We start from the raw sequence: 19442 nt of genomic DNA on the forward strand, positions 1-19442 counted from the left end.
TATTAGGAAGAAAACAAATTTAAATGCCATTAAAATCGCATTTTACTCCAATTTTTTTAACTTGTCCTTTCTTTTGAATCATTTTTAATACATCTTTTGCTAATCATCTTATCAGTACACTTTTAGATATTTTTTGATTTTTTCACCTTTAACTTAATCTCACTCATATTTGGTGCTAACGAACTGACCAATAGAACTCGACTGGCTTTGAAACCAGCCATTCCTTCAATGAAAATTTCTACGAATATCGGTACTTTGTTTTTCTATTCTATTTTCCATTTACAAATATGCATGAAGTAAATTGTGAAATTAATAGATGTTGTTGGCATCTGGTTACTCTCGTGACTAGAGATGTGGTTCCACCAATAAATGCCGGTCTGCCAGTAAAACAAATAATATTCGTATTAATCAAAATGTCTTATGATATTTTCTCCTGTTCTGTTATTTGTGTTATATTTCTATATTAATTAAATAGTATTTAAATTTAAACATCTAAAGTTTTGAGCATATGCACATTTGTAAATAATATCGGATGTTCACTTTTTGTGTAGTCCAGTAAAGTCTCTACTCAACCTTATCCATTAGAATCATATTTCTTCTTCTCTCTTCATCTCTCTCTTTCAAATGTCTAAACACATTATATGTTTAAATTAAATTTCTTACCGAACATTAAATGATTACTACCACCTAGTTTAAAAACGGTGTTTTTTTTTCTGTGCATAATTGCTCAATCATCAGGCATGTATGTAAGTATATTTAGTTTTATGGCTATTTTCAGAAGATGAATGAACAAATTTGCATGCTTTTCGAATGTTTACGTTTACATTTCACTACCCAAAAAAAAATTGAATGTCTTCATTTATGGCACTTCGTTATTGAAAGAAATATCTCTTATATAGATGATTTTTTTTTTCTTTTAAAAATTCCAAAAATTCTTTTACAATTAAAATTGAAAACAATCAAAACAAACAAAAACCAATCTCTATTTTTGCACGATGTAATCAAAGTGGATTGTGACGCTGCTGCCAGACGCAATTTTTGTTTTTCTTGGGTTTCTAACGCAAATGTTTTTATTTCCTATTCACAAAAATTTAGTTCAATTACTATAAATAAAAATCGGCCGAAAATCAAAACAAAGTGTGAATTTAGCTCATTTTTAGGATAAAAATGTTTTTGTGAAATATTTCGAAAATAAAGACAAAACTTGATTGTGTTTTAGTTAGCAAAAAAATATAGAACAACATAAAAATTTTGAATGGCAATAAGATGACATGTATATATAAAAAATATTTACAAATCTATGTTTCCCATAAATTTCCAGATATAAAATCCTTCAAATCGTATAACCACAGGGTGAGCCAAATTACTGATGTATTAATGTGAGAAATAGTTTTAAGATTGGGGTCATTTCTTTGATATCGAGAAAACACGTCAATGAATATCAATATATTTGAATCGACTAGACTTTTTGATTTTTTTATTTTTTTTTTTTCAAATTCTAATCTCCAAACTATAAAACGATATTGAATATTCTAAGTTCGTCAAACATTATCAGCTGATATCTTTTGGATCACCTTGCTATGGGTATGCAAATGAAAACATTAATAAAATATGTGATGCTTCCATAAAAATGTCTTATTTTGAAAAGAAAACACTAGAACAACCCTCGGAGTAAATTTATAAGGGCATCGACCATGAGATGAAATTCTTGCAGTTTTGTCGAATGGTATTTCTATAAAATATTTATAATTCTCATTGAAAGATATGTGACAGTCGATTGCCGTTTTCGTGTTTAGTGACATGGGGTGTATGAAATCGAACGTATGTATTGTGTATGTTTTTGGTTGGATATATTTTGGACATTGTGGTAAAATTTTGAAATGGCAATATCTTAGTTTAAAAGCGGTACTCTGATCTGGACGTCTACTCCAGTAGAGATGTTAGATTAGGTGGCAGCCCGATGTATCAGGCTCACTTAGACTATTCAGTCCATTGTGATACCACATTGGTGAACTTCTCTCTTATCACTGAGTGCTGCCCGATTCCATGTTAAGCTCAATGACAAGGGACCTCCTTTTTATAGCCGAGTCCGAACGGCGTTCCACATTGCAGTGAAACCATTTAGAGAAGCTTTGAAACCCTCAGAAATATCACCAACATTACTGAGGTGGGATAATCCACCGCTGAAAAGTATTTGGTGTTCGGTCGAAGTAGGAATCGAACCCACGACCTTGTGTATGCAAGCCGGGCATGCTAACCATAGCACCACGGTGGCTCCAGTAATGAATCTCATTACCAAATAATCTTTGCGAGAAATTACAAACATTTTATTTGCTACACGGAAAAACTATCGCCAAAATATTCCCAACAAAATAGTTGAAATTATTTGAAAAATTAAATGATACACATAATTTTTTTAAATTCAATTAAGCAATAAAGTGAGTTAAGAAAATAATTTTAAATTTTTACGATTGCAATTAACCCTCTAATGCCCCAATTTTTTTGCCAGCTGATTAAATTTTCAATGTGAACGACACGAAAGCAAGAAAACTAAACAAGAAAAATGTATACGGTAAAATTCAGTATATGCTGCAAAGCCTCTTGAAAAGTTTTAATTAAGTTTTCTTTTTATTTTACCCATTTTTGTTCTCTTAAGGTGTGTTTTACTAAAACCTGCCTTATTAAATGAAGACCGGCTAAAGGCGGGCTAGGGCATAAGAGGGTTAAATACTGGATAATCAGTATTTTATTATTATTTATTATTTTAATGAAATAAAAAAATATTAAAAATTCAATTAAAATTTTTATTCGGAAATAATTATTTACTATATACGGGTGGCAGATATGTAGTGCAACAAAGAAATGCGCTACAAATTTTCATTTTGTTTTTAAATGTTATTGTTCAATAGATTTTGGTAATACATTATTATTAACAATTTTTTTTATTTTTTTTTAAATTTTAGAATTAGTTTAGATTTGGCTAAAATACTTGGATCCAAAGATTTTGGCCTACCCTTAAGCATTTTGGTATTGATTCCGAGCCAAAGAGATTGTTTTGGATGTGAATTAAAATATGTTGTGATATTTTGCCAAATAAATAATTTTTATAATTTTTTTATGATTTTGATTTTAATGTATCCTAACGCTTGTCGGAAACGTTTGACATGACATATTTAAAAAAATCGCAATTTTTCTAGTATGGGTTTAGCATTTTTTTTTTACAAAATTTAAATAACTTGTACCATTTTATAATTTTTATCATTCTGTTTTTAACTCATTAGAAACAAAAAAGATAAAATTACCCATTAAAATTATGAAAAACCGTTAACAAAAAATTAAAAAAAAGAACATCTTTGGGACGGCACTTTTGGAAGTGCTTTTAAAGTGGTGCCTTTAGAAGATCTTCCAAATTTTTTTACTGGGATATTAATAAAGCTTTCACGGGGCAAAAATTTAGTGTCAGCCGCCGACAAAAATGGGTCGGCTTCATTGTCTGGTTCTGATGCGACGCAATGCTATTCGTACAAAAGCGTTCATAGTTGCCACCATTGTCAAATCCCACACTGAAAAAAAGATTTCATGTTTTTAAAATACGAATACAAATTTTGCTTAGCATAGAAGACGCATTTCTCTAAAATAAAGTTATTTTCCTTGTCCAAAAGTCGATAAACTTTTCAATGAAGTCGTATTGTCCTTATAATTAAGTAATTTTACCTCAAAATGGGTATCTTAACATGAAAGAAAAAAATTATAGGCTAAGGTCAACTTGACTTTAATAAATCAGAAAAATTCTTTAAATTTAATGAAATTGTCTTTAAATTTGTTGTATTTTTGCATCTTGACTACAAAGCAAAAAATAGTTCAAATATAGGACATGTTTTTCAAAATTTTATTTTAAAGAAGTTTTTACTTCAAACATAGCATAATTTCTACTGGAAGTCGAGTCCTAATTTGGAAAATAAAGTTGCCGTTAACTCGTTTTTAAAGGACTTTGATAGCATATGAAGAAAAAAAGCTGAGAAAGCGAAAAATTAAAATTTGCTTCCTAGAAGTAAGTACACAAAACCTAAATTTAAAAGAGAATTGTGTCTTAAAAGTATCCTTACTTGTATTCTCCGCTTCTTTGGCTCGGAATCAATACTAAATTTTTTAAAGTAAAGACAAAATCTTTGGAACCGAGTATGCTTTTTTTTCAGTGCAAGAAGCTAAAAGGCCTCACTAGAAAACGAAACACATTAAGAAAAAGAAAATTGGGGTCCATTTTCATTTGAAATATTGGGTTTTATTATCATAATACAAACGGGCGCCAAAATTAAAATGGATTTACTCAAAAAAAAGCAAAAACAAAAATTTAGGTTTAGATTTTGTGGCTAATTTTCATGGCGCCCATATTCATAGCACTAGTGGCAAAGCGAAGAATCGAAGATTAACTCAAGTAAGGACTCACAGTCCTATGGCTCAATGTAATTTATACTACAAATTCGTTAAACTATTTTTATTTATTGTAAAAATTTTTTTTATTCAATATTTGATTTCATTTCATGTTCTTTCCAAAGTAGGTAATCCAAATATACTAGTCTCTATGAAACCTTCGGTGGAGTTTCTTTTATATTCTTGCCATGAAAAATGATTTCGATTCATATCTTCTGATCCATTATCCACCTTAACATATGGATACTCATCGAAATCTTGTTCTTCCACAGAATTGACATTCAAATCATTTGCAATTTCAGCCGAATCACCCTCACTAAAAGATGTCCAATTTTGTAGATATGTATCATAGTCATATGGTAATCCGGTTTCATGGTCATGGAAATTATTAAAATTATAATCCAATTTTCCCCATTGATCAATATGTTTCAGTAGTGGATCTCCTCTTTGAGGTGGTTGCCTTATTGTTATAGATGGAGGTGATTGTGATGTATTTGGTCTCTTAATACCCAATGTTGGTAAATCTGTCCATTTGCCTTGAGCATAGGGAGATTTTTCATTGGTTGTTACAAAGAACATGCCTTTTGTTGTTCTTTGGATATTTTCTCCTGCTTCTAGAAGATAGTTTGTGGGAGGACACATTCCAAGTAGATATGCCATATATGAACTACACGCCCATCCCCAAAAACCTTTGGTTGTGCGAATTGATTCGAGATAATAATCGATGGCTCTGTGATGACTGCAAGCAAAGGGATCTGGAAAAGAATAGAAATGAAGTTAATTATATTATATTTATTTTCGAAACTGGTGGAAAGGAGTTTTGTTTTCAAGTATTACTATTTTTTCGAATATTTATAAAAAAATCTGTTAACCAAACTAATTTATTTACAGGACATGTTGGATGATATTAAATAAACTCCCAGTTTTTAGCATTTAGCGTGGCCTATTATTGAAAGTGATTTTATATAATTTTTTAAATTTGTATAGAAAATTATTGCAGACAGCAGAAGATTTCTTAACGCCTTTGTGAAATTACTTAGCAACATAACATAAAGAGAAAATATTTTTTAATATTTATGTAGATATCGTATATCACAATAGGTCCAACTATGGTTGTATACCGCCATTGTACATTCCGAAATTTTGACTTAGTATCCATTATATCTGTGTCTGGAATATAAGTTTGGGTCGGGACTTTTAAGGAGAAATTAGTTGAATATGAGCTCAGTATAACATTTAACAGGTTGGCTGATAAGTCCCCGGTCTAACAAAAAAAAAACACATTTTTTTGTCAAAATTCGTTTTATTATTCAACATAGTTCTCTTCAAGAGCGATACAACGATTATAACGACCCTCCAATTTTTTGATACCATTTTGGTAGTACTCCTTCGGTTTTGCCTCAAAATAGGCCTCAGTTTTGGCGATCACCTCTTCATTGCAGCCACATTTTTTGCCTGCGAGCATCCTTTTTATTTTATTTTTTATTATACCCTCCATCATAGGATGGGGGTATATTAACTTTGTCATTCCGTTTGTAACACACCGAAATATTGCTCTAAGACCCCATAAAGTATATATATTCTGGTTCGTGGTGAAATTCTGAGTCGATCTAAGCATGTCCGTCCGTCCGTCCGTCTGTTTAAATCACGCTAACTTCCGAACGAAACAAGCTATCGACTTGAAACTTGGGACAAGTAGTTGTTATCGATGTAGGTCGGATGGTATTGAAAATGGGCCATATCGGTCCACTTTTACGTATAGCCCCCATATAAACGGACCCTCAGATTTGGCTTGCGGAGCCTAAAAGAGAAGCAAATTTCATCCGATCCGGCTGCAATTTGGTACATGGTGTTGGTATATGGTCTCTAACAACCATGCAAAAATTGGTCCACATCGGTCCATAATTATATATAGCCCCCATATAAACCGATCCCCAGATTTGGCTTGCGGAGCCTCAAAGAGAAGAAAATTTCATCCGATCCGGCTGAAATTTGATACATGATGTTGGTATATGGTCTCTAACAACCATGCAAAAATTGGTCCATATCGGTCCTTAATTATATATAGCCCCCATATAAACCGATCCCCAGATTTGGCTTGTGGAGCCTCTAAGAGAAGCATATTTCATCCGATCCGGCTGAAATTTGGTACATGATGTTGGTATATGGTCTCTAACAATCATGCAAAAATTGGTCCACATCGGTCCATAATTATATATAGCCCCATATAAACCGATCCCCAGATTTGGCTTGCGGAGACTCAAAGAGAAGAAAATTTCATCCGATCCGGCTGAAATTTGGTACATGGTGTTGGTATATGGTCTCTGACAACCATGCAAAAATTGGTCCACATCGGTCCATAATTATATATAGCCCCCATATAAACCGATCCCCAGATTTGGCTTGCGGAGCCTAAAAGAGAAGCACATTTCATCCGATCCGGCTGAAATTTGGTATATGATGTTGGTATATTGTCTCTAACAATCATGCAAAAATTGGTCCACATCGGTCCATAATTATATATAGACCCCATATAAACCGATCTCCAGATTTGGCTTGCGAAGCCTCAAAGAGAAGAAAATTGCATCCGATCCGGCTGAAATTTGGTACATGGTATTGGTATATGATCTCTAACAACCATGCAAAAATTGGTCCACATCGGTCCATAATTATATATATAGCCCCCATATAAACCGATCCCCAGATTGGGCTTGCGGAGCCTCAAAGAGAAGAAAATTTCATCCGATCCGGCTGAAATTTGATACATGATGTTGGTATATGGTCTCTAACAACCATGCAAAAATTGGTCCATATCGGTCCTTAATTATATATAGCCCCCATATAAACCGATCCCCAGATTTGGCTTGTGGAGCCTCTAAGAGAAGCATATTTCATCCGATCCGGCTGAAATTTGATACACTGTGTTGGTATATGATCTCTAAAAATCATGCAAAAATTGGTCCACATCGGTCCATAATTATATATAGCCCCCATATAAACCGATCCCCAGATTTGGCTTGCGGAGCCTCAAAGAGAAGAAAATTTCATCCGATCCGGCTGAAATTTGGTACATGATGTTGGTATATGGTCTCTAACAACCATGCAAAAATTGGTCCACATCGGTCCATAATTATATATAGCCCTCATATAAACCGATCCCCAGATTTGGCTTGTGGAGCCTCTAAGAGAAGCATATTTCATCCGATCCGGCTGAAATTTGGTACATGATGTTGGTATATGGTCTCTAACAACCATGCAAAAATTGGTCCACATCGGTCCATAATTATATATAGCCCCCATATAAACCGATCCCCAGATTTGGCTTGCGGAGCCTCAAAGAGAAGAAAATTTCATCCGATCCGGTTCAAATTAGGAACGTGGTGTTAGTATATGGTCGCTAACAACCATACCAAAATTGGTCCATATCGGTTCATAATCATGGTTGCCACTAGAGCCAAAAATAATCTACCAAAATTTTATTTCTATAGAAAATTTTGTCAAAATTGTATTTCTATAGAAAATTTTGTCAAAATTTAATTTCTATAGAAAATTTTGTTCAAATTTTATTCGATTCATAATCATGGTTGCCACTCGAGCCAAAAATAATCTACCAAGATTTTATTTCTATAGAAAATTTTGTCAAAAGTTTATTTCTATAGAAAATTTTGTTAAAATTTTATTTCTGTAGAAATTTTTGTCAAAATTTTCTTTCTATAGAAAATTTTGTCAAAATTTTTATTTCTATAGAAAATTGTGTGAAAATTTTATTTCTATAGAAAATTTTGTTAAAATTTTATTTCTGTAGAAAATTTTGTCAACATTTTATGTCAACTTTGTCTAACTGAATTATATACGTATTGGATCGATCTTTTTTGATTTAATATATACCTCGTAATATATACCTCGTACATACAATTTAGAAGATGGTGTTAGGAGGTTTTAAGATACCTTGCCATCGGCAAGCGTTACCGCAACTTAAGTAATTCGATTGTGGATGGCAGTGTTTAGAAGAAGTTTCTACGCAATCCATGATGGAGGGTACATAAGCTTCGGCCTGGCCGAACTTACGGCCGTATATACTTGTTTTTTTTTTTATTGAGAACAAGAAAAAGTCGCTGGGGGCCAGATCTGGAGAATACGGTGGGTGGGGAAGCAATTCGAAGCCCAATTCATGAATTTTTGTCATCGTTCTCAATGACTTGTGGCACGGTGCCGTTTCTTGGTGGAACAACACTTTTTTCTTCTTCATATGGGGCCGTTTTGCCGCGATTTCGACCTTCAAACGCTCCAATAACGCCATATAATAGTCACTGTTGATGGTTTTTCCCTTTTCAAGATAATCGATAAAAATTATTCCATGCGCATCCCAAAAAACAGAGGCCATTACTTTGCCAGCGGACTTTTGAGTCTTTCCACGCTTCGGAGACGGTTCACCGGTCGCTGTCCACTCAGCCGACTGTCGATTGGACTCAGGAGTGTAGTGATGGAACCACGTTCCATCCATTGTCACATATCGACGGAAAAACTCGGGTGTATTACGAGTTAACAGCTGCAAACACCGCTCAGAATCATCAACACGTTGTTGTTTTTGGTCAAATGTGAGCTCACGCGGCACCCATTTTGCACAGAGCTTCCGCATATCCAAATATTGATGAATGATATGACCAACACATTCCTTTGATATCTTTAAGGCCTCTGCTATCTCGATCAACTTCATTTTACGGTCATTCAAAATCATTTTGTGGATTTGTTTGATGTTTTCGTCGGTAACCACCTCTTTCGGGCGTCCACTGCGTTCACCGTCCTCCGTGCTCATTTCACCACGCTTGAATTTTGCATACCAATCAATTATTGTTGATTTCACTGGGGCAGAGTCCGGAAACTCATTATCAAGCCAAGTTTTTGCTTCCACCGTATTTTTTCCCTTCAGAAAACAGTATTTTATCAAAACACGAAATAACAAAAGTGGCTTCACAAAAGACGCTCTATCTCACAAACTAATTGAATTACAGACGTCAAATTTTGACACGAATCATTTGAAGGTTGGCACTACGCCATCTATGTGTCAGACCGGCGACTTATCAGCCAACCTGTTATTGACATAGCATTAAAATGCAAATAAAACGAAATTAAGTGCAGGAAATAAATTTCCATAAACGGGAAAATGTAACTTTTTTGTTGTTGCCTAAAATTTAACATTGTTTCATTAAGAAAATTAAGTTTTTCATTTAAAAAATAAAAATAAAAAATCAATAAAAAATTACAAACATGTACGGAACTAGCACCGTCAATGCACTGTCAATGTCACATAGGCCAATTTTCCATCTTCTTATCTCTATTGTTTTTGGATAAGATTTATTTTAACGTGTTTGCATCTTTGGTCCATTTCTAATTTTAACCATCTAAACTGTATTACAAATGCAAAATAAAAAAATGTCTTTAGCGCCATGCGAAGATCGAGATGGATGTATTTGAGGAAAAAGTACAAATATTAAGAAATTCTCAACTATTTTGTGGGAAATACGAAGTTAATAAATCTTTATATTTAATTTGTGCATAACTTTTTTCCAGTATTTTGTTCATTTAACTAACGTACACAAAAAATTATTAAAGTTAAGAAAACGTTCTCATATTAGAGAAATTTCTATTTACGTATAATTTTTAGTAATTTTTACTTAAAATAAATTCCTTGAACTAAAATAGAGTTAAATGGGCTTTAGCGTTTTAGATTTAAAGCTAGACAGCTCCCTAAAATATGACTTCATTTTAAAGAAGCAGCCTATTTGGTTCGGATTCAATACCAAAATCCGTAAAGGAAGATTAAAATCTTTCGATCCAAGTAAACTTTTTTGAGTTTTCATTTGACAAAAAAAAATAATAAATCGCTATATAATAATCTCTTCCTCTCTATTTGGAATATGCGATAAGTTGGTGCAGCCAGTACACACCGCCCACGGAAGGTACACTGAAAAAACAGTGAACCTACCAGGGAGAAAACTTTCTGTTAATTTTAGAAAATTTTTAATATTTGTAGAAAATTTTAACTAAACAGTATTACAAACGTTGGCATCACGCCGATGTCATAAAAATAAGTAAATATTTTTCGACAAATTCAAGAAAATTTATTAGACATAACTAAGTTTTTTCACTTGTTAAAGAAAATTTTGTAGTTTGAAGGAAAAACGTGGAGTTCAAAATTGCAAGAATGTCTTTAGTGACATATGAAGTTCATGATGGACGCATTTTTGGTAAAATTTACCAATTTAAAGAAATTCTGAACTATTTTGTGGAAGACACGAATTTAGTTAATCTTTATGCTTCATTTGAGTATATTTTTTTCCTCGGTTTCACTTAATTTAACTAACGTACACAAAAGATTATTAGAGTAAAGGAAACTTTCTCCAAACTTAATAATTCCATGAACTAAAATAAGGTTAAATTGGCTTTAGTGAAATAGAGAGTTCACTTTTTTTGAGTGAAACGAAATAAAATAAGGGGACCCCGCTTTTTTTTTCTTTATTTCGACTTTCTTATCTATCGTAAACTATTCAATATATAAACTCAGTTCAAAACTTACTTATTGGGTTATCTACATTGCATCCGGGTTGTATTATACCTCCATTTAGATAAAAATCTGCATGACCACAACGTTCAATTTTACCTTGAACCAAGGCATTCGTATGTAAAACATCAACATATTCGGCGTCGGATGAATCCAATTTATCTTGTTTGGATGAAGTGACAAATAATGGCATGGCAGGATCTAGAGCTGTAAAAATTCAATTTTCTTTATTAATCACAAGAATTTGTCGTACATTCCATTTGTAAATCTTACCTGTAATGCGAGGCAAGAGAAATGAATCTAAATTATTTGCTATATAATTTGTTAAATGAGCACCCAGTGAGAATCCTATGGCATGAATATCCTTACTACCCATATCGACGATACGTTGTACAAGTTGAGCCACACAGGCCCCTGAATGTCGAAGATTGTGGACAGCGCTAGTGTAGCATGGACCAACAGCCAATTTACTCCAATCTACGTAGAATATATTATAATCACCTTTAGCCAGATATTCTGAAAAAAATCAAATTAAAGGTTTTAGAAAATTGCTGGGTTTAGAAAATTATAAAAATCATGTTCTGATAATGTGCCAATATTTCCTCTAAGTTAACTTTTTAAAAATTCGTAAATTTTTTGTTTAAACTCTTAAGCTATATAAACATACATATCACTTACCATTTTTCATCATATGCAAAGGATGCAGAAACATATCGGCATTATAGCCATGTATTAGAATTTTACTTGGATGATTTTTATCAAAAAACGATTGGGTTAAATTCGAGTCCTGTAGTGTTGCATCAACATAAATATATTGACGATCAATGGGATTTTTCCGAGTGTATAGGTAAAAAGTAACATCTTTATCGGGACATTTACGATCAATAACCCAAAGACATGGACCTAATTTTATATCTCGATTTTTCGGAGGCATTGTCGTAACTGGATCAGGAGCCATAGTACTTTGATCTTGATGAGTTTGATGTTGCATTATGGGATTTGTTGTAGGAGCATTCATAATTGGTCTCATTGGGGAATTAAAGATGGATTTCATGTGGGCAGAATGAGATAATGGTGTGATTGCTGCTTGGAAAATGTAAATATATTTACATTATAAATAATTCGTTAATAAAATATTTAAGTAAAATTAAGTGCCGGTTGAACAGAATTTTTAAATTTTATTTCCATTGATTTTTTACTTTTTTTTATTGATATGATATGTGGCTGATATGTATTTCAACAAACTCCACTGTGGTGCAATGGTTAGCATGCCCGCCTTGCTACAAATGGTTGTGGGTTCAATCCCTGTTTCAACCAAACACCAACAATTTTTTCAGCGGTGGATTATCTCCTCCTAGTAATACAGGTGACTTCACTGAGTGTTTAAAAACTTCTCTAAGTGGTTTCACTGCAAAATGAAACGCCATTCGGACTCGGCTATAAAAAGGCCCCTTGTCATTGAGCTAGCTATATAATCGAGCAACACTCATTGATAAGAGAAATATTTTATCACTTGCGGCATAACAGTGCACTGAACAGTAGAGAGTGCGCGTGATTCACGCGTGAATCACGAGAGTTGGAACAAAATTCAAAGCAACTCTCGTGAATGTGCGTGAATGGGACTAAAATAAATATGTCGTGCGTGAGCGTGCGTGAGTAATAAAATCGGTTGGTGAATGTGCGTGAATAAAATTTCTGCAAAATCACGCTCACGAAAAAAATCAAGATTTAATTCATACTTGTATGTTAACTGAAATTAATTTAGCGTGAATGGAACAAAAAAAAATATGTCGTGCGTGAGCGTGCGTGAATAAAATTTCTGCAAAATCACGCTCACGAAAAAAATCAAGATTTAATTCATACTCATATGTTAAGTGAAATAAATTTAGTTTTCGAACTATATTTTATTTTTGAATTTTGTTACCTTTGCTGGTTTCCGTTTGGAAAATGTCGTGAGTCTCGCGAATTCTCGTGAATCGTGCGTGAGTCTTTAAAAATAGTTCGTGAGTTCTGGCTTTTATTTCGTGAATGTGCGTGAGTGGGATTGGCTACCAGACGTATCGTGCATGAATAAACATTTTGCTTCGTGAATGTGAGTGAGTGAAATTTCAGTCACGCGCACACCTCTACTGAACAGTCTAAGTGAGCCTGAAATTAACGAGCTGCCACTTTACCAAACCCAACCTAACTTCATGTTACTACTTACACATTCATCCAGATCATTTTATTGCTTAAAAACTTACAAAAGCATTTTGATCTATTGCATTCAGAAATAAAATTATGCCCGATGGGATTCAAGCGTGATAGTGTGAATGCTTTACATATGTCTGGAAAACCACAAATGGCTATCCTTAGAGCCCTCCTGCCTTTAAATGTAAATAAATCTTTTCTTTCTCGTGTCATTAGCCTTTACCGTGATAATACTGGCAGTATTGCACCATGTCCAAAATGCGGACGAAAAAAATGGTGGCAACATCATCTGAAAAGTGAAGGCCAGATTTGATCGAAATCTACGCTGCAGTGGTAAAAAACTTGCTTGTGAGCTGGGCATATATATATTGAAAAATTAGCTTGGACTAGGTTAGGTGGCAGCCCGATGTATCAGGCTCACTTAGACTATTCAGTCCATTGTAATACCACATTGGTGAACTTCTCTCTTATCACTGAGTGCTGCCCGATTCCATGTTAAGCTCAATGGCAAGGGACCTCCTTTTTATAGCCGAGTCCGAACGGTGTTCCACATTGCAGTGAAACCACTTAGAGAAGCTTTGAAACCCCCAGAAATGTCACCAGCATTGAGATGGGATAATCCACCGCTGAAAAACTTTTTGGTGTTCGGTCGAAGCAGGAATCGAACCCATTACCTTGTGTATGCAAGGCGGCTTCGACTAAAACCATTCCAAAAAGTGCACCGATGCAGAAAAAAGTTAAATTGGAGTTGCCTCGCAGGCTAGTTACGAAATTTGGTTTTCACCGATGAAAAGCCATTCCGAATTGAGCAGTTTGTGAACAAACAAAATGATCGGGTTTACTTGCACAAGACGAGAGCTGAAAATTTATGCTTTCGATTGGCGACCAGAACTCAAGCGTCGCGATGGTAATGGTTTGGGCCGCTGTAACGACAGATGTGCGCCCACGTTCGTATTCATCAACCGTGAGGTCCAAGTAAGTGCCGAAAATTATGGGAGAAATATTGTTTTCTTAATTCAAAAAGATGCAGTATTTCACTCAACAATCTCTTTAAACGCACAATTTTTTCTTTACTTTAAGGGATTCTTGCCTTAGTTCAAATACATACGACTTTAAGGGAGGGATGCAAATTTCCAAAATTTGTGTACGAATTTTAATGAAAAAATGTTTTTAAGCAAAAATTGTAAACTTTCTTTTAATTAAAATTGCATTATTTTAAAGAAATTTTTCCTTAATATTGTGTAAATTGCGTGTCATAAAATTTAGGTTGCCTAATCTTTGATATAAGGTAAATATTTTTTTCAATGCAATCAGCACGCGACCAACAAGAATGGCTTAAGAAGGAGGTTCTTCGATCCAATTCTACCGTATAATAGCCACCAAAATCTCCGGATCTCAATCCGTTGGACTTTTGCATCTGGTGCATTGTGGATAGTAAAGGGTGATACGGTCAAAATTTGATCAATATAAACTTGACGTATTTCTTTCAATTTTGCATTTAAAAACCTGATCACCCCTCATTTTGAAGGTATGTGTGTGTAGACTGTTGCTCCTATTTTGATTTTGGAATTCACCCTTCAGTTGTCAAAATGCCGTCCAAGCAAGAAGAGCAGCGTATCAAAATTTTGCTCGCGCATCGCGAAAATCCGAGCTACTCGCACGCAAAGCTGGCAAAATCGCTAAAAGTTGCCAAATCAACCGTTACAAATGTAATTAAAGTGTCTGGGGAACGTTTGTCGCCAGGAAGTCTGGATTGGGGGGAAATCGAAAACCGGAAGCCGCTGAGACGACAAAGAGAGTTGCCGGTAGTTTCAAGCGAAACCCTAACCTCTCTCTCCGAGATGCCGTAAATAATCTGGGTGTATCGTCTACAACCGTGCATCGAGCCAAAAAACGAGCCGGACTATCGACTAACAAGAAGGTAGTGACTCCAAATCGCGATGATAAACAAAATACGACGGCCAAAGCGGAATCCCGGAGGCTGTACACGACGATGCTGACGAAGTTTGACTGCGTGGTAATGGACGACGAAACCTACGTCAAAGCCGACTACAAGCAGCTTCCGGGACAGGATTTTTATACGGCAAAAGGAAGGGGAAAGGTAGCAGATATTTTCAAGCACATAAAACTGTCAAAGTTCGCAAAGAAATATCTGGTTTGGCAAGCCATCTGTACCTGTGGCTTGAAAAGCAGCATTTTCATAGCTTCCGGGAATGTCAATCAGGAAATTTACGTGAAAGAGTGTTTGAATAAACGTCTGCTGCCTTTCCTGAAGAAACACGGTTGTTCCATACTGTTTTGGCCGGATTTGGCATCTTGCCATTACGGTAAAAAGGCCATGGAGTGGTACGCCGCCAACAACGTGCAGGTGGTTCCCAAGGACAAGAACCCTCCCAACACGCCAGAGCTCCGCCCAATTGAGAAATACTGGGCTATTGTCAAGCGGAACCTAAAGAAGACCAAAAAAACTGCTAAGGACGAGCAGCAGTTCAAGGCAAACTGGCTTTCTGCGGCGAAGTATGTGGACAAGGTGGCTGTACAAAATCTGATGGCAGGTGTCAAGCGTGAGGCCCGGCAATTCGGATTTGGAAAAGCGAAAGCCTAACTGAATATTTTTCCTGAATTTTATACTAATTGAACTTGAAAAAGAAATTTAATTTGATTTTTTAAATAAACGATTTCACCGATTTTCCAAATTTTGACCGTATCTCCCTTTAAGTGTCAAAGTGTAGATCATCTCAAAACGGGACTTCGTCGGAAATGAGCAAAAATACCTCAGGGCAACTTTCGTACAGAGTGCGATGCCTTTGTCGGCCGTTTGAAGGTCATAATTCGTGACAAAGGAAGTCAATGCAAACAAATCTAAACTGATTCTAAAACTCGATGTCATTTCCGATGTTTCTTGTTTATCAATAATAAAATTTAAAAAAATATGGCACTATATTTTGTTGCATTACATATACATATGAGCCACCAGACCAACAGACGGACTTACCAAAATACGTCTTTTAATTTAAAATTTTACTTTTAATTTAAACTTTACTCAAACATTTTGTTTTAAACGAAACAGATTTCATTCATTGGTTTTATAAACCTTATCGCTTACATTTCAATTATGTACAATGGTTAACTTCCTTATGAATTTAAATAAAATTATTACAAACACGTTTGCAGCCATGTGTGGTATACGTACATGACCTACGACGACTCAATTCGCTTAATTGAAATTAAAAAAAAAAACTTTCTATTTCTAAATAATGTGGTGGAGAAAATTCATGTGTTTATCAATATTTTCATCTTTAGATTTATGCAAAACTTACCCATAATGAGAATGGAGAATATCAAAATCATATTTTTTTTAATAATACTTTTAGGAATAACGCGATAATGATTTTTTTATATTAGAATAACTGGCACAATTTTTTCTTAAACAATATCTAATACTTAAGAATAAATTTTAGACAAAAAACGAAAAATTCTTAATTTCACATATCAACTCTTTCTTTAATTTTGTTATAATTTTGCCAATTCATATTTTTGTTTAATTTTCGAAGAAATTATTCAAAACTCTGGAAAGTAGCCGAATGTCCAACTTCCGTAATTAGAGAGCGCTTGCGTACAAAATTATTGTTAACCATAGACCGTCTTAAAGTCAACTGAATTGAACACTCTTGGCTGAATTTATTTGACTGACTGACAAGAGCTCACAAATTGATTTTTTTTGGGTAAAAAGTGTAAGAAATATTGATATGAACAGTGTTATGATGGTCGTTGTTTGGTTAGGTTGATTTTTTTCACTTTATGGCTCTTCCAGAAGTGAGAGTTAAGCGCATGTAATTGTCGTCTTAAATACATTTTTTACGCTTGTTTTCTTAGAAGCCATGCTCTACAGTTGAGAGCATGTGATAAAAATTAATTCTGAACATCAATGTTGAAAAAATTATATCCAATTTTGGTTTAATTATGGAAAGTATCTTAAGAGATTTATGTGGCCAAAAAGGGTAAAGATTTATAGGATTTATTTTGTGTGGCCCAGAAAAGTGTTAGAATTTGAAACAGTGTTTCCGAAGCTGAAAATTCAGAGACGTCGCACACTGATCAGATCTTGAATAGATTCATTATTTAATGAAACTATTTCAAGATCTGGACTGGCATATAAAATTTTCTTTGGAAACATATTGGCCTTTTGGGTTGCCGGAAAGAAAAGATGGCTAAAATGGGCATAGCGAAAACAATTTATAATTTTTATTACAATCATATACACTGAAAAAAAAAAATGACCTAACATTGATTGATTTGAAGATATTTTAGTTACTATATATTTTTTTCTCTTTGTTTTAAATTAAAATTCTCAGAAAAAAAATCAAGAAAAATTTCTATAACATATTTAACTTTTTTAAGTTTTACTTTAACTTTTATTAAAATTAGTTCATATTTTATTATAGTTAATTATAATTAGTTGATTTTGGTTAAATTTTGTCAAATTTTATGACATGAACCAAATTTCTATAACATATTTAACTTTTTTAAGTTTTACTTTAACTTTTATTAAAATTAGTTCATATTTTATTATAGTTAATTATAATTAGTTGATTTTGGTTAAATTTTGCCAAATTTTATGACATGAACCGAATTTCTATAACATATTTAACTTTTTTAAGTTTTACTTTAACTTTTATTAAAATTAGTTCATATTTTATTATAGTTAATTATAATTAGTTGATTTTGGTTAAATTTTGCCAAATTTTATGACATGGACCGAATGTGAGAAAACACGTTTTATACAAATGAAGTACAAAATTTCGAACAAAATAGTTCATATGATTCTAAAATGGTCAAATTTTTACTTAAATTGTTTTCATAAGTTTCCATAATGAGTGAATTTTCTTGAATTGTTTCTGTTTTTAATTTTAATTAGCGCTCTTTCAAAATATGAAATTTTCTTAAACAACAGAAAAAATTTCATGATTTTTAATAAATTTTCATCAATTTGACAATATTAACTTATTTGTATGAAGTTGCAATTAGTAAACTAATTTAGTTAAAATTTTCTAAAATAAATCTGCATTTTATTTCATGGGGGGTTCACTATTTTTTTAGAAAAGAAAAATAAAAAGAATATAAAAAAATAAAAAGAATTCGTACCTAAATATTTTGAACCTATGCACGCAGAGAAGGAATATGATCACCCCAAACATGTTTCAAGAGCAAAATGTTATTTTTGTATGGTGACCATGTAACATGTTTGCCACTAAAATATTATTTTCTCGTCAAATATAACCTGCTTGCCGAAATCAGATACATGATTTCTGAGAATGGTTGCGAAAACCATGTTACATGGCCACCACCCAAAAATAACATTTTGCGCTTAAAACATGTTTGAGGTGATCATATTCCTTCTCTGGGTGTGGAATAAAGAAAAAAATTAAAACTATGTTAGGTTTTATTTTGAAATCACACAAATCCCTTCTGCATTGAAATGTCTGTTACAAAGCCAAGGGTTGTCTTGGCTTAGGAGCAAAAACAGAAAATTCTCTAAATTATTCAGTATGCTAATTAATAATTATGTGAAATCCTGTTAAAATTGGGTTGAATCTATAAAATATCTTCATTTTGAAAATACCAATACTACCTTAAAAACATTTTTGATATTAGCACGAAATATTTTGCTATAATAAGGAAAAATTAATTTTTTTTTACACGCAGAGAAGAAACATGATTGTCACAATCATATTCGAAGAGCAAAATAATATGATAGGAGCTATTTTTGCGGCGACCATGTAACATTTTAACCTGCAACCATGTTGGCTCAGTGAACATGGTTCTAAGAAAAATATAATTGTCCTCATCTAAAATGTTATTATATTGATAAAAAGAATTTTGTTTGAATGAAAAGACAATGGTCACGAATTAAAATGTAATGGTATTCATTAAAATGTTTTGCTCTTAGTTAAAAGAACATGGTCACAACCTAAAATGTTTTGATCTTTATGAAAAAACTTTTTTCATCGTCGAAAAAAGGACGCCACTTGAGGAAAGAAAACACAAAATTAACTTTATTTATTTGTTTTTATTTATTTATAAACTAATTCATTGTTTATTTGTATTTACTATGTCGTGCAAGCAAACATCACATATTTTTACACACTCTATTTTGGCTCTATTTCAATAATATGTAATCATTCCATATTTGAGTCGGGCAAATGAACAAACGCTGCTGTAACTGCAAATAAAAATAAATTATTCCATATATCAAAAT

At 33.3% G+C, this 19442-nt stretch overlaps 2 protein-coding genes across 3 annotated transcripts in view; one reads left to right on the forward strand and one right to left on the reverse strand.

Moving 5' to 3' along the window:
• Positions 1–19442, forward strand: part of Asator (tau-tubulin kinase asator) — a 90284-nt gene that overhangs the window by 28734 nt on the left and 42108 nt on the right. The window lies entirely within an intron of this gene.
• Positions 4493–16899, reverse strand: LOC142226294 (pancreatic triacylglycerol lipase-like). The gene is made up of 5 exons (XM_075296213.1): positions 16504–16899; positions 11672–12076; positions 11267–11509; positions 11009–11200; positions 4493–5186 (listed from the first exon to the last, which is right to left on the reverse strand). Exons 1-5 carry the CDS (start codon positions 16532–16534, stop codon positions 4540–4542), a joined length of 1518 nt encoding a protein of 505 aa, XP_075152328.1. The 5' UTR covers positions 16535–16899; the 3' UTR covers positions 4493–4539.

Source organism: Haematobia irritans, chromosome 2, assembly GCF_050003625.1.
Source record: "Haematobia irritans isolate KBUSLIRL chromosome 2, ASM5000362v1, whole genome shotgun sequence".
In the NCBI taxonomy this organism is placed as follows: domain Eukaryota; kingdom Metazoa; phylum Arthropoda; class Insecta; order Diptera; family Muscidae; genus Haematobia; species Haematobia irritans.

Coding starts and splice junctions, on each gene's coding strand:
- LOC142226294 (XM_075296213.1), bottom strand. CDS start 16,534: ATGATTTTGATATTCTCCATTCTCATTATGG. Junction 11,201..11,266: donor TCTCTTGCCTCGCATTACAG/GTAAGATTTACA, acceptor GAATTTTTACAG/CTCTAGATCCTGCCATGCCA. Junction 5,187..11,008: donor CAATGTAGATAACCCAATAA/GTAAGTTTTGAA, acceptor ATTCTTTTCCAG/ATCCCTTTGCTTGCAGTCAT.